Raw genomic sequence first — 15,366 nt, forward strand, 5'->3', positions numbered from 1 at the left:
GCCCCAGAAACACACATTATAAGGGGAAGATGGTTGTATTCAGCTATGTCAAAATTAAGGATTGCTTTTCATTGAAGGAGATTACACTTAGCACTTGCAGAGTATTTCCTAGGTGCCTGGCACTGTTCTATGTGTTTACAAATGTTAACCCATTTCATCTCCCAGCTCTATGAGCTCTGTTCCATTCATATCCTCATCCCATACATGGGAAAACGGAGCCACGGAAAGGTACACTTGAAAGTGATGAGAGCAGATTCAAGCACAAGTAGTCTGGGTCCAAGGCCTGGGTTCATTAGCCAGGGCTCCACAAAAGCTTTCTGTAAAGGGCCAGAGAGGAAATATTTGGGGTTATGTGGACCATATAGTTGTGGGGATTCAAAATGCACTCCAGTGGCATTAAGATTATTTTAAGCCGAAAATATCTGAACAAACCGCAGCCACAGAAAAAAAACTTACCTAAATGTCTTTGCTGCCTTAAGCAGGACCACCTGAAAGATACAGCCACCATAAATCCCCGGTCTGGGAGGTTCACGGTCAGAAAGGAGACTAAGCATCATAACCTGAATATTGCTTAAACCAACTTTATCTGAAACTGTCACACCTTCCATTTGTTCTTCCATAGACGCCCTTTCTACCCACTCCCTATCCCCTTATTAAGTGGGTATATAAATTTATTTATTTATTTATTTATTTATTTATTTATTTATTTATTTATTTATTTATTTTTGGCTGCGTTGGGTCTTTGTTGCTGCGCGCGGGCTTTCTCTAGTTGCGACGAGCGGGGGCTACTCGTCGTTGCGGTGTGTGGGCTTCTCATTGCGGTGTCTTCTCTTGTTGCGGAGCACGGGCTGTAGGCTCATGGGCTCAGTAGTTGTGGCCCTTGGGCTCTAGAGCACAGGCTCAATAGTTGTGGCGCATGGGCTTAGTTGCTCCACGGCCTGTGAGATCTTCCCAGACCAGGGCTCGAACCCATCTCCCCTGCATTGGCAGGCAGATTCTTAACCACTGTGCCACGAGGGAAGTCCCTAAGTGGATATATAAACCCCTATCTTCCTTTCTTTTTCTTTATTTTTTAATTGAAGTATAGTTGATTTACAATGTTGTGTTAGTTTCAGGTAATACAGCAAAGCGATTCAGCTATACATATATATTCTTTTTCAGATTCCTTTCCATTATAGGTTATTACAGATATTGAAGAGAGTTCCCTGTGCTATACACTATGTCTTCCCTTTACTTTAATTCAGTAGTTCTTGAAGCAAATGAGAACAGTGGAATTGAAGCAAGAGGTGGCGGCAGCCCCAGTGGCCACCACTATGGGGATGGATGAATAAGATGTGGGGATGTACACAATGGGATGGACCACATTTGGAATTGCCAAGTTCGATGCTCCTACTGTAACATGGAGGAGCCTTAAAACATAATGTGGAGTTGAAAAAGGGAAGAAACAGTAAGATGTATAGCCCAATGCCATTAATACTATTTAAAAACACAAACACAAATGCATCCATACTTAATTTACAAGGAGGAACAAGGTAGAAACACAAAGGCCCAGGCCATACCTGTCAGCAAAGCTGGGGCTCCGTGTTCTTTCTTAGCTCTCCCGGGGAGGCTGTTACACTCCAATGTTTGAGAACCTCTCTTTAGAAACTGTTGTGATGAAGGGCCTGGGAGTGAGGGTCAGGGGAAAAGGCAAGAAATTAGAGGAGACAGGAGAGGGCTTTTGACCCAGTCTGGAGACCGTAATGTGTTGTGAGCTGAGGAGACCAATGAACCTGGCAGTTCGCACTTGAGGTGAACAAAGAACAATAATTATTATTATTACCGTGACGATTGTAGGGGAGGAAAAAATTTATTTTCCTTCTACGCTTCTAGGTTCTTGGCTGGGGCTCTATAACATATGACTGATTAACAAGAGAAAAACAAACAGAAGTTTATTAACATTTATATAGTATATACACATGGGAGAAACCCATGAGTAACTCAAAGGAGTGGCTAAAGCTTGGGCTTATCTTGCAGCTGCAATAAAGAACCACACAACTGTAGAAGAATGCCGGGACAAAGGAAGTGGGTTTAAGCTTCCAAGGGTGGCAAATTGTGGGGAAGTAAATACATGGGGGGAAACGAATGGAATACAGTTCGTTTTCAGATTCCTCTGGTGCTGTCTCTGGGCTAATAAGAGTCTAGAGTTGTCTCCAGGAAAGGAAAATTTATACCCTAGAAAAGGGGAGGGGAAAGAGAGCTTTTCCTGTATTTGCTACTTTTTAAAAAAAATTTTTTCTTTTTTTTAATAGATTTTATTTATTTATTTATTTATTTATTTATTTTTGGCTGTGTTGAGTCTTCCGTTGCTGTGCGCAGGCTTTCTCTAGTTGCCGCGAGCAGGGGCTACTCTTCGTTGCGGTGCGAGGGCTTCTCATTGCGGTGGCTTCTCTTGTTGCCAAGCACGGGCTCTAGGCGCGTGGGCTTCAGTAGTTGTGGCACGTGGGCTTCAGTAGTTGTGGCACGCGGGTTCAGTAGGTGTGGCTCACGGGCTCAGTAGTTGTGGCTCACGGGCTCTAGAGCGCAGGCTCAGTAGTTGTGGCTCACGGGCTTAGTTGCTCCGCGGCATGTGGGATCTTCCCGGACGAGGGCTCGAGCCCGTGTCCCCTGCATTGTCAGGAGGATTCTCAACCACTGCGCCACCAGGGAAGCCCCTGTATTTGCTACTTCTTAATTGCCTTCAGCTCAAAAGAATTCTTATGTCAAAGAGGTATATTTGGGGATGACATATTCTGGTTTCCTTCAATGATATTTCTGTACAGTGAAATAGTTTACAGCCTGTTAATCAGAATTAGGTAGATCTATATATAGTGACGTGAGAAGACTTTCAAAACACATCAAGTTAAAATAAAAAAAGCAATTCATGGAATAGTCCAAATGCTATAATCCTATTTATTTAAAAACTAGGGACTTCCCTGGTGGCACAGTGCACTCAGCTAGGGAAAGTTTGGGCAAATCATTTAAGCTTAAAATCCGAGTAATTGTATAAGTCTTTGCTGTGCACCAAAAAGCTCCTGTAGGACATTACAAAGCTCTCATTGGGAGCCTTTGAGCAAATCCCTTCCCGTCTCTGGAAAATGAGGGGGTTGGACCAGAATCTCTTTAATGGATGGTCCCAGGCCCCTTCCACTTACCTTTAGGATTCTAGATGAGCTGTGTTTCTAATCCAACCAACCAAAATCTACTACTATGTTGTTAAAAAACAAAACACCAGATAACAGCTCTGCTAATAAATACAGAATAAAAATAGAAAAATCACCCCTTTGTAATCCCTAACTGAATCAGGCAAGGATCGTCAAGAGACGTTAAAACCATTGGGTGAAACACAGCTGGGAAACAGGCTAGTCATGCGAAGGATCAGCTACAGATTACTTATTAATAACCAAGGAAAAGTGCACTTCAACATCAGGGAGACTGATGGTCACACTTTAAGCCAGCAGCACATAGTAGGACAACCTGGCATCATGTCCCTCCCAGTGGGGTGCACGGTGAAGTGCATGACATCATATGTGAACTACTAACGTCCAAATGTTTCACATAGGTGTCATCATGAGGAAACAGACAAATCGTGCCTCTCTGGCCTCCACTTTCCCCCGCCCCTTCTCAAGCTCTCCCCTTCAGCTCCTCTAAATTTATTGCAACTCCCACAGATGGGGTTTGCAGTGTATGTAGAGGTGACACATACGACAAGTACAACATAGAGCAGGGAGGGTAAAGGGACTTCTATGATGGCGAGATTTTTACAACCTACTTGTATCAGTTGAAGTTCTCCAGAGAAACAGAACCAACAGAACCAATAAAAATATATGTATGATTTATTTTAAGGAATTAGTTCATGTGATCATGGGGGCTGGCAAGTCTGAAATTTGTAGGGCTGGCCAGCAGCCTGGAAACTCAGAAAGGGGTTGATGTTGTAATCTGGAGTCTGAATTCCTTCCACTCTGGGAAGCCTTCAGGCCTTTACCTGATGAGATGAAGCCCACCCATATTATTGAGGATAATCTCCTTTACTTAGTCAAATGATTATATGTTAATTGCATCTACAAAATACTTGCACAGCAACATCTAGACTAATGTTTGACCAAACAACAGGGAACTCTAGCCATCAGTAAACTATACCAAGGCATTTAATCACTCTGATCATCCACCTCACTAATTCATTCTTCAGCTGTATCCATGCTGTGTTCTTTATTTCAACATTTATATTTTTCATTCAGTACTTCAAGGGAGTTCCCTGGTGGCCTAGTGGTTAGGATTCTGGGCCTTCACTGCCGTAGCCCAGGTTCAATCCTGGTCAGGGAACTGAGATCCCACAAGCCATGTAGTGCGGCCAAAAAATAAAATAAAATGAAATACTTCTGCTGGATTCACTTTGATTATTTCTTGTTCCTCATTTATATCATTAATGTCATCCCTTAGCTCTGTGTCAGGCCTATTTTATATTCTTGGTTTGTTTTTTCCAGTAGCCCAGCTTCGAATGGTATATGTCCTGCAGTTTACTGTGTTTATTTTCAGGGACTTGTCCTACTCAGACATCTAGTTATTTTAGCCTCTGAGCCCCACCCTCCCCCACAAGGATTTCAACTATTCAATCTGGTAATGTGTATTGGGAAAAGAAAAAGGGCAGTTTCGGGCTTCCCTGGTGACACAGTGGTTGAGAATCCGCCTGCCAATGCAGGGGACACGGGTTCAATCCCTGGTCCGGGAAGATCCCACATGCCGCGGAGCAACTAAGCCTGTGTGCCACAAGTACTGAGCCTGCGCTCTAGAGCCTGCAAGCCACAACTACTGAGCCTGAGCGCCACAACTAATGAAGCCCACGTGCCTAGAGCCCATGCTCTGCAACAAGAGAAGCCACGACAATGAGAAGCCTGCGCACCACAACGAAAAATAGCCCCTACTCGCTGCAACTAGAGAAAGCCTGCGCGCAGCAATGAAGACCCAACGCAGCCAAAATAAATAAATAAAATAAATAAATAAATTTAAAAAAAAAATTTTTTTTTAAAGTACACTCATCCTATAGGGCTTTTGTAGATAATCTTAAGGATGTTGTATTTTTAGTTTTGGAAGAGATTTTATATTGAACACGTATTGATTTTATTGAATAGTTTTAACGCATCTATTGAGATGGTCATGTAGTTTTTACCTTTTAATCTGTTTATATGAAAAATTACATTTATTGATTCCCTAAAAATGAACCAAGTTTGCATTCCTAGGATAAAACCAACTTGCTCATGATGTATTATCATTTTATGCATTGCAGGATTAGGTTTGCTAATATTTTCTCAGCACTCTTTGCAATGATATTCATGAATGAGATTGGCCTGAGCTTTTCCTTTCTAGTACTATCGTTCTCTGATTTTGATGTCAAAGTATTCTAACTTCATAGAATAAAATAAGTATACCCACTTTTTCACTCTAAAAGAATTTGTGTGAAAATGAAATCATCGTTTTTGGGTGATTGTTAAAATTCACTCATAAAATTATCTGGGCCTTGTATTTTATTTGTAACTAGATTTTTTAGCCACTGTTTCAGCTTCTTTAATGATTATAGGACTACATAGATTTTTCTATGTCTTGTTGAATCAGTTTTGGTAAACTATATTTTTCTATAAATACATAGGCAATTGTCCATTTTTCTTTATTTTCAAATTTTATTGGCATAAAGTTCACAATATTCTCTTGCTATATTGGTATTATTATTTTAAATCTCTGCAGCTCTCACAATGATGTGTTAGGGCTCCTTCCTATGGACATATTGGGGATGCCTTGTTTGGGGATGCAGTGGGAGGCTTGCTTCAGCATTCGGCGGCAAGCTAAATCTTTGTCCTCCCTTCCTGGACCCATCACTTTCTTAAGTGAGAGTCCCAGGCAAGAATCCCCTGCAGTTCTATTCTTTGCTTCCTTTCCCAGTGATGGAGTGCCACCCCTGTTGCTGAGTTCAGGCAAGAGCCTGGCTCAGGTTCTGTCTCTTTTGGAAAGTTTTAATCTCTGTTATCCTACAAAAGCCAAAGCTTCAGTGGCTACTTGGATGCAGAGCTCAAGTATCCATGACTTCAGCCCTCTCCCGAGCTCGTATTTCTGCTCTGTGGTATTCAGCTGGTACATGATCAGTCTGGAGGGTTCAGGACAGCGGTGGTGATGGCTGGAAGGATGGGCTCGGCTGGGAAAGTGCTGAGTCGTAACCACTGGACTGCCAGGGAATTCCCTCAGCTGGGATTCTTGACCTGAGTATGGACATGATGTCTCAGTGGTGTCAACATAGTCAGACTTCTTACATGACAGCTCAGGGCTGAGTGTTTCAAGAGGTGGAATGTGAAAGCTGATATTTTCTTAAGACCTGGGCCAGGAAAAGGGCACAAGGCCATCCTATTGATCAACGAATCACAAGCCTGCCCATATTCAAGGGGAGGAGACATAGACTCCGCCTCTCTGCGGGAGGAGCATCAAAGAGACCACGTACTATGTCACTGTTGGATCCCAAGGGTCTTCAATGACCTGGCGCACAGTGGTGTTACAGATATATTGAACAAATGACTAGGTGAACGTGCAACCCGGTCTTAGAGCTAACCAGATCTGTGTGTACTTCCTACATCCCTTCCTTGGGAAAAGAATGGGATTTCTGTATCAAATGGCACATTCTTTATTCAATTGAAACACACTGCCAAACAGCTCTCCAGAAAGGTACCTTTGGCAAATTTTTAACGTTATCATTATGCTGTGGCTCATGCACTCAAATACAATGAATGCATTGCCCATTTGCCCAGGTAACTCCACGCTCGCAAAAAACAGACCAAACACCTTCCATAACAAAGCGGCCTCCAGGGGGCAGGAGAGAAGGAACAAAGGCGAGTTACAGCTCAGCCTGGGCTGGGAACTTGAACGACCAGGCTGTACAAGGCATGATCCAGGCAGCTCTGCGTTTGCAAAAGCTTGACCTACAAAGGACAGCCTGACTTCCTCCTTTGGCCCTTGCCGCTAATGCAGAACACATAAATACAGACAGTAGAAGAGGAGGTTTCTATGACCTGCAATGATAGTTAAAAAGTAGAGGTTCCTGGGTGAGTCGGGAAGCTACCCACCATTTATAGCTTTGTGTTTCTAAGAAAGTGCCTATATACCCTGTTGTACACAGCTACCCTGAAGACCAACGGGGATGGGTAGCTCACTAACGTTTATTGAGCTCATTCTTTGTATCAAGCGCGATTCTAAGCACATTCTGTGAGTTCTCTCCTTTAGTCCTGTCAATAATCCTCAGAGGTAGGTACTATGCTTATTTCCATTTTTCAGATGAGGAAACAGGCACAGAGAGGTGAAGCCATTTGCCCAAGGTCACACAGTGAGTGAAGGGTGGTGGGAGCCAGGACGTCCACCCAAGAATATCTCAGTCTGAAGCTCAGGTTCCTGAACACTACCCTTTCTGAGATTTAATTCATTAGTGTGATCAAACCTTAGTGCTGGAAGGTCTAGGGACAGTCTCTAAATTCTTCACTCTTATGGCCCTATGCTTAGCACAAAGCCTAATGCATGGTGGGCTTCAAATAAATATTTATTGAATGAATAAATGAATTAACATGACTCACTGATCTGAATATTACTCACTGATTCAGCCCATCACCCTTGCACCTTTTTTCTCCATTAAAAAAAAAATTAGGTATAACTTCAATACAGTGAAAGTCACACTTTTATGGACATTTTTGCAAGTTTTGACAAACATATATAGTCAATTGTATAACTATCACCACAAACAAGATATAGAATGGTTCCATCATCCCCCCAAATTTCCCTGTGCTTCTTAGTAGTAAATCCTGCACACACACACACACACGCACACCCCAACCTCACTCCTAGCCCCTGGCAACAACTGGTCTGTTTTTTGTTCCTACAGTTTTGCTTTTGTAAGGATGTCACGTAAAGGAAGTCGTGTAGTCTGTAGTCTCTTGTGGTTGAGTGTATCAGTTGTTCATTCCTTTTGATTCCTGAGTAGTATTCCATTGTATGAATGTTCCACAATTTTTTTTATACAATCTACAGCTGAGGGACATTTGGGTTGTTTCCAGATTTCAGCTATTCCCAATGAAACTGCCATAAAAATTCCTGTACAGGGTTTTGTGTGAACGTAACTTCTCGTTTCTCTAGGGTCAATACCTAGGAGAGGGGTTGCAAGGTCATATGGCAAATGTATAGTTACTGCCATAAGAAGCTGCTAGATTGTTTTCCTAAATGGCTGTACTATTTTGTATTTTCATCAGCAATGTACAAGAGTTCTAGTTGTTCTAAATACTCATTAACACTCAAAACTGTCAAATTTTTATTCAATTTAATTAATTAATTTATTTATTATTTTTGGCTGCGTCGAGTCTTCGTTGCTGCGCGAGGGCTTTTCTCTAGTTGCGGTGAGCGGGGGCTACTCTTTGTTGCGGTGCACGGGCTTCTCATTGTAGTGGCTTCTCTTGTTGCAGAGCACAGGTTCTATGCGTGTGGGCTTCAGTAGTTGTGGCACGCGGGCTCAGTAGTTGTGGCTCACGGGCTTAGTTGCTCTGCGGCATGTGGGATCTTCCCAGACCGGGGCTCGAACCCATGTCCCCTGCATTGGCAGGCGGATTCTTAACCACTGCGCCACCGGGGAAGCCCTAAATTGTCAAATTTTTAAAACATTAGCCATTTTAATAGGTGTGTGGAAGTATCTCATTGATTTTAATTTGCATTTCCCTAATTACTAGTGATGTTGAGCATCTTTTCATGTGCTTAGTTGCCATCTGTATATCTTCTCTGGTGAAGTGTGTCTGTTCGAATCTTTTGCTCATTTTTTAAAAAATGGGTTGTTTATCTTATTATTGACTTTTTAGAGTCCTTTATATATTTGGGACGCAAATCCTTTGTCCGAAATGTGCTTCGCAAATATTTTCTCCCAGACTGTGGTTTGCCTTTTCATTCAGTCTTTTAACAAGGTCTTTGGATGAGTGTTTTTTTTTTTTTTAATATTTATTTATTTATTTACTTGGCTGTGCTGGGTCTTAGCTGTGGCACGCGGGATGTTCATTGCCACGTGCTGGATCTTTGTTGTGGCGTGTGGGATCTTTTAGTTGCAGCATGCGGGATCTTTTAGTTGCGGCATGTGGGATCTAGTTCCCTGACCAGGGATCGAACCCCAGCCCCCTGCATTGGGAGCGTGGAGCCTTAACCACTGGACCACCAGGGAAGTCCCCAGATGAGTGTTCCTAATTCTGACGAAGTCCAATTTATCGATTTTCTTTTATGGATCATGCTCTTGGTATCGTATCTAAGAACTCTTTGCCTAACCCAAAGTCACAAAAAATTTCTGTTTGCTTCTAGAAGTTTCATATAATCATAGAATATGATTGCTGTATTAAATGGGATAACGTATGTAAAGCCCTTAGCTCAGGGCCTGGTGCTGAGTTAACACTCACTAAACAGAGCCTAAGATGGACATTTGTCTATGGAATGTTTATAAGGGGTGGCCTCACACCCACCACATTTCCTCCGCACGGATCTGGTGTCCTGTCATCACAGGATGCGGCATGTTCTGTCATCACCAGGACAGCAAAGGCCCCTGCAGATAGACATCCTTATCCAACAGCCTCCTGGAACCAGTGGAGACATGAGGCCCTAGGGACTACAGGTCATGCTAAGAGCCAGACCTGGAAGGCAGTCATTCTCACTGCAGCAAGCACTCCTCCATCCAGCCTCGGTTTCCATGAAAGCTGGAGCTCTAGGCCAAGCAGTGATGGGGTGATGGGGATTAGGGTCTGTTTACTGAGCACCTACTGTGTGCCAGGCCCTTGGCTACCGCAGTGAACAAGTCAGACAAAATTCGCAGACTAGCAGAGGAGGACAATGAACAAATAACTACATGATTAATTAGTGGATTAAGGAAAAGGGTAGCGTGCTGGTGGGGTGGGGGTGAGGGTGCCTCATAAAGAATCAATTGCCCTTCCTCAGTCTCTGCCTCTGAGTCAGGTACCTCGGACCCCTCCAGGCTGGGGGTTGGGGGTGCGCAGACACGGGGACTCACGTGACGTCAGCGTAAAAACAGGGTGGAAAGGTCCTCCGGGGCGGTGGGGCTGTGCTTTAGAAGGCTCTGAGAGAAGGGTTATTCATTCGTGGTTCATTCATTCGAGAAGTCCTGCGGCACCTACTGTGTCCCATGCACCCCATGAGGAGTACAAACGCGGCCCCTGTCCGCTCACTATATTGGGGGCAGACAGAGCGACAAGAAACCAGCAAAAATGTCACGAAGGTGGTTTCATCCAGGGCCGTAGGCTCGGAGTGGGTAGGGCGGCCCGGCAGACCCGCCACCCGGGGGCGGGGACAAGACCTGCATTTACTGCACCCCCCCGTCCCCCCTACTCAGCAAAGAGGTCACTAAGCCAGTGACGAGCGCGCCCTCCGCCGGCGCCGCAGCACCCGCGTCCCCACGATCGAGGGCGCGCGCGACCCCCCCGCCCGCGCCGCTCCCGCCCGGCGCCCTCGGCTTACGGCGCCCCCTCGCGGGAGCCCTCGGCCTCGCCGGTCGCGCGAGCAGGGGAGGGGGCGGTGGCGCCGCGCACGCGCACGGGCTGGCGGCGCGCGCCGAGCGGGGTGCACCGCGCGGGTGCAGCCACGATGGAAGGGGGTGCGTACGGAGCGGGCAAAGCCGGGGGCGCCTTCGACCCCTACACCCTGGTCCGGCAGCCGCACACCATCCTGCGCGTCGTGTCCTGGGTAAGGACGGCTGGGTGGCCCAGCCAAGCAGGGAATGGGGCGGGGTGGGGGCGCGGGCGAGGGCGGCGCGCCCAGACGGACCCCAACCCCACCCGGCTTGCTGCCCGGGCGCGGCCGCGGGTGGGGAGCCGTCCGGCCGGCGTACTGGCGCCCGCCCCTCCCTCCTTCCCGGGCTCCGGGCGGGGGTCCCGGCGTTCGCGGGGGCGCCTGCTCCCCGACCCCTGGCTTCCCGGTGTCCCACTTCTTACTCTCCCCCCCGCCCCCCATCGCGGTGACCTCCAGGCCGCGACCTGGCGCCTCGCGGTTCGGGTTGCGCGCGGCCGCCTGGGCGGACCGGCGACCGTGGGGACGGAACCCTGGTTTCAGGTGGCCTTTTTTCGGGGGTGGATCGGGGCGTGGATCGTTTCGCGGGGTGCACGCGCTCTTGCCATGGACGATCAAGGAGGAGAGGGCAGGAAACCGGGTTTTTGTGGCTTAGCTGGACTCGTGTGGAGCGACGCGTCGGGAGCCGGATACTTGGTCTCTCTCCCCGGGAACTGCCTTTCTGCAGCGTGACCTTGGGCTGGAAGCCGCCCGAGAAATGTTCACGGAAAGCGAGGAGTTAAATTCCGAGGTGGGCAGCGTCACCTCCTCTCGCTTGCCTCAGTTTCTCGATTTGTAGCGGGGTGGGAGGAGCCTCCTTGAGACCTCCTTGGGCTCGGATATTTCCCGAATTCGTGCAGACACCTGGATGCCTGAGGGGACTGTGGGCCGGGAGGGCGTGAGAGAGGTCCTCTGACCACCGGGAAGAGCAGAGAAGCCCGTTCTGGACCTCCAGCCTGGCGAGGGCAGAATCCCTCAGTGCAGAGAGCTGAGTGGGGATCCCTGTTCAAACCTGGGGTCGGGGAGAGGAGGATGGGACAGAGTCAGCACACAGGGAGGGGTTCACATGACCTGGGCAGCACCCCAGGGAAAGGAGGCCTGCTGCTGTCTGGGGAGGGGTGTCTGGGCCTCCCTAGGGTTGCTGGCCATTGCCCAGACCCCCTCACTAGAGGGTCTTGCCTCTGCAGGCCTGCCGGCGCCTTCCTGTGGGCCTAGATCAGAAAGGCCTGGATTGGGGACGCTGGGCAGGGGCCCTGTCAGCCCCCCCAGGGGGCTAAGCCTAAAGCCAGCTGTGGGGTGCTCAAGCTCCCTCACTTCCTGGATTTTCAGGGCCATATAAGGGTGTGATGGGTGGGACAGCTGGAGTGTTTATCTCTGGCCTCCCAGAGGGAAAGGGAGCTACCTTTCCTTTGTCTAAAAACGTTCAAACCTCCCTCTGGTGCCACAGGAAGGGTGGCCACGTTTAAACCCCTTTTTCTCAAGTGCCCACCAGATGGGGAGCTTTTTGAGGGCAGGGAAGCCCTGTTCTTTAGTCTTTGGGTCCCCGGTGCTGGCACATGGCCTGGCACCCTGGGTGCATCCAGGAGGGTTTGTGGTGCTGAGTTCATTCATCCGTGTTGTCTCCAGCTCCCCAGAGACCCTGGCAGGTCCTCGGCAAAGGTAGAGCTCTGGGAGACACCTGCCTGATGAGGTGGGCCGGCTCTGTACACTGCTCCCCTCCGCCGGCCCGGAGCATGAAGTCACTGGCTTTGTGAGGGGGTGTGGGCGTTTTGTCTGCTTGGTTCACTTCTGCCGGTGAGGGCTTCATTTAGCAAAGCTTTATTGAGTTGGCTAGGCTTCCAGGGAAGGCGGCATGACTCAGACGCAGCCCTTAGTGCTCAGGGAGCCTACAGTCCCGCTGGGGAGTGAGCCAGGCACCCTCAGGCAGAGGCCGGCAAAACCAGGAGAGCAATCAGAGAAGCGTCCTGGAGAAGGCGATGTCAAATTGGGCCTGGAAGGATGAGGAGGGTTTACATGTGTGCACATCAAGGTGCCGGGAGGACATTCCAAGCAGAAGAGAGAAAAAGTCACTGAGCACCCACTGTATGCAGGGCTGTTCTCACGATTACCTGGCTAGTTCCCCCCACAGTCTGTATCACACTTGAGGGAACTGAGACTCAGAGAGGCCCAAAGTTACTGAGCATGTAAGTGCAGATGGAGGATTTGAACCCGGATCTTCCTGTCTCCAAAGCACAGTGCTTCCCCTGGCTCAGGAAGAGTTTGAAGTCCTGGGATTTCAGGTTTGGAAAGGATAAGGGTCATCTGGGTCAACCCCCATCCAATGTTCAAATCCCCCCGGAGGCCCCCAACAGTCTCCCAGCCCTGCTCGCTACCTTTGCGTGAGCAGAGGTATCTGATAACAGGCTGATTGAACTTTTAAAAAATATATAGGTTTTTTCCTGATCATAGAAGTAATACCTGCCAGTTATTGGAAAACATAAATCACTTGAGATGGTTGCACAACAATATATATGTACTGAATACCACTGAACTGTACACTTAAAGATGGTTAAGATGGTAAATTTTATGTTGTGTGTATTTCACCAAAAAAAAAAAAAATTGGAAAAAAAAGCACGTGTGATCCCACCACTTAGGGAGGGCTGCTATCTCCTACCAGTCTTTTTCAAAAACAGGTGATGCACTGAGACATTTTAACACGTGGGGGCACGTAGTGGACGCACATGGCCACCTGCCCTCCTCCCTCGAGCTCCCTCTGCTTGCTCACCGCAGGGTCTGGCAGGCAGAGTCTGGCTGGCGTTAAGCTTCACCTTCGAGCTAATGGAGCCTGAGCATTCAGCACCAGCTTGCCCTGGGTGTGCCAGAACTTTCCTGGCTTCAGCACTGAAAGTCCCATGTCCTGGGAGCCCCCCTGTCCCAGACAGACAAGACGGTTGGTCACTCTATCCAGGACTCCTGTGCTCCCCAGACCCCTTCTGCGCCCTGTAGGGCCCTAACAACGTGAACACATGGGCTTGCGATTTTGTAAAATTTGTAAGAGAAAGATCTTTTTTCTGTTATTTGTTTATTTGAAAGTGGGTCCCCAAACATGTAAGCTTCAGGGAGTCACCAAACCTGGACCTACCCTGGAACCTGAGCCCCCAGGCCTGCAGGACCCCTTATCTCTTGACTGAGGCTTTCTCAGCTCCTCTCTGCCCCTGTGTGCCCTACACCACCTCCCCCGACCCCCCCCACACACCTGGGCCGGGGTGGGGGGTGATTACTCACAGCGGGAATTGAGGAATGGACCCTGATCCCAACTTGGACCCTTCCTGCCCTGGGCGAGGAGGTGATGGCTAAGTTGGGACAGTGTCCAGGGTGAGCTCAGAGCTGCCTCCTCTGACCTGGGTTGGCGGGGAGGTGGGCTGTGCTAGCCGGGGGCCAGGAAATCTGGCACCAGCTGTGGCCACCCCCTCTGCCTCTGTCTCCTCATCGGAAAGCGGAGGCTGGGCTGGGTCAGAGATGCCCAATCCTGCCCCGATCCTGCAGCCTGTCAGTGACCCCTTTCTTTACCTGGAGCCAGGTGGGGGGAAGTGGAGTTTCAGCAGGGAGCTAGCTGATTTCATATAAAGGACCACCTTCTATTTGGAATTTACATCCTTTTAGAGCTTTGAAATGACGTATGGGAAAAGAATATTGGCGCTGGTAGATGAGAGGTTTTCTTTTTCTTTCTTTCTTTTTTTTTTTTTTAATTCTCTGTTTTGGCAAAAATAAAACAATAAAATGTTTGAAATTTTGCCATTTTCAGGGTTGATCTCTTAAGGGCTTTGGCTGTAACACTCAGGATGTTGTAAGGAGGGTGGGTGTCATCCCTCCCATGACAGAAGTAAGGGGCAGGCTGGAGGTGACTTCTCTACTGACTAGAGACAGAGCTACTGGGCCCTGGACTGTCAGAGCCGCAGTTTCAATCCACATTGAATGTGGACATGGGTCCACATTCAGTGTACTCCCCGTGGCTTCCCTGTCTGAGTCACAGTGGCCCCAAGGAGTGGCTTGAGGGAGCAGTTTTACACCCTCAGTTTTATCAGACCCCCTCAATCACTCCAAGCAAACACTGAGTATAAGAGCTGAGGTTGCAGGACTTCCCTGGCGGTCCAATGGTTAAGACTCCGTGCTTCCACTGCAGGGATCGCGGATTCAATCCCTGGTCGGAGAATTCCGGATGCTGCGAGGCTCAGCCAAAAAAAAAAAGCTGAGTTTGCTTTGCAAACGCAGCAGCTTCAAAATGAGACCCCTCGTCTCCGTACCCAACCAGATTGCCACACTCTAGCTGTCCCACATAGAAATTCTAGAGCCTGCAGGGGCTGGGGTGAAATGGGTCCAGGGTGGAGACAGAGCCTCTGGCCAGCTCTGGCATTCATTCATTCATTCCACAAATACCAAGTCCCTGCTCGGTGCCAGCCTGTGTGTCCCACCGGAGATGCTCTCAGTCCAGTGAGAACAGAATTGAGTCGACAGGCACCATCCAGAAGGCTTGGGATGCAACAAGAAGGAAATCCAGTGGGGAGTAGGTACCTCTGCCAGGGGGCGTGGAGGGCTTCCAGGGGGAGGTGACCCCTGTGTTGGTCCTAATAAAGAAGGTGGGGGGGAGGTGCATTCCAGGTGGGAGGAACAACATGTATAAATAAATACCTGGGGGCACAAGGTCTGAGTGGGTTTTAGAAACGTTGCTGAGCTCCTGGGGACCCCTGGTGTGTGAGTGAG

The 15,366-nt window shown here is 48.3% G+C and overlaps 1 protein-coding gene and 1 long non-coding RNA gene across 8 annotated transcripts in view; one reads left to right on the top strand and one right to left on the bottom strand.

The window, feature by feature from the left end:
• LOC309610243 overlaps positions 1-15,366 on the bottom strand; it is a 32,748-nt gene that overhangs the window by 3,055 nt on the left and 14,327 nt on the right. The window contains exons 3-4 of one of the 6 annotated variants that reach the window (XR_014233789.1): positions 1,560-1,664; positions 457-488 (exon numbers count right to left, since the gene is read on the bottom strand). This is a non-coding gene — a long non-coding RNA (uncharacterized lncRNA). Of the gene's footprint in view, positions 1-456; positions 489-1,559; positions 1,665-5,032; positions 8,673-10,024; positions 10,580-11,045; positions 15,231-15,366 lie in introns of those variants that run through there. The other 5 variants (XR_014233791.1, XR_014233792.1, XR_014233793.1 and 2 more) reach the window with 5 other exon arrangements.
• SYNGR1 (synaptogyrin 1) overlaps positions 10,598-15,366 on the top strand; it is a 28,888-nt gene continuing 24,119 nt past the window's right edge. Inside the window, exon 1 of one of the 2 annotated variants that reach the window (XM_082352823.1) lies at positions 10,598-10,764. In XM_082352823.1, the coding sequence (XP_082208949.1) occupies positions 10,666-10,764 (99 nt within the window). In that variant the 5' untranslated portion in view covers positions 10,598-10,665. The remainder of the gene's footprint in view (positions 10,765-15,366) is intronic. The other variant, XM_082352824.1, reaches the window with a different exon arrangement.

Source organism: Balaenoptera borealis (genome assembly GCF_965194805.1).
Source record: "Balaenoptera borealis genome assembly, chromosome: 13".
Classification (NCBI taxonomy): domain Eukaryota; kingdom Metazoa; phylum Chordata; class Mammalia; order Artiodactyla; family Balaenopteridae; genus Balaenoptera; species Balaenoptera borealis.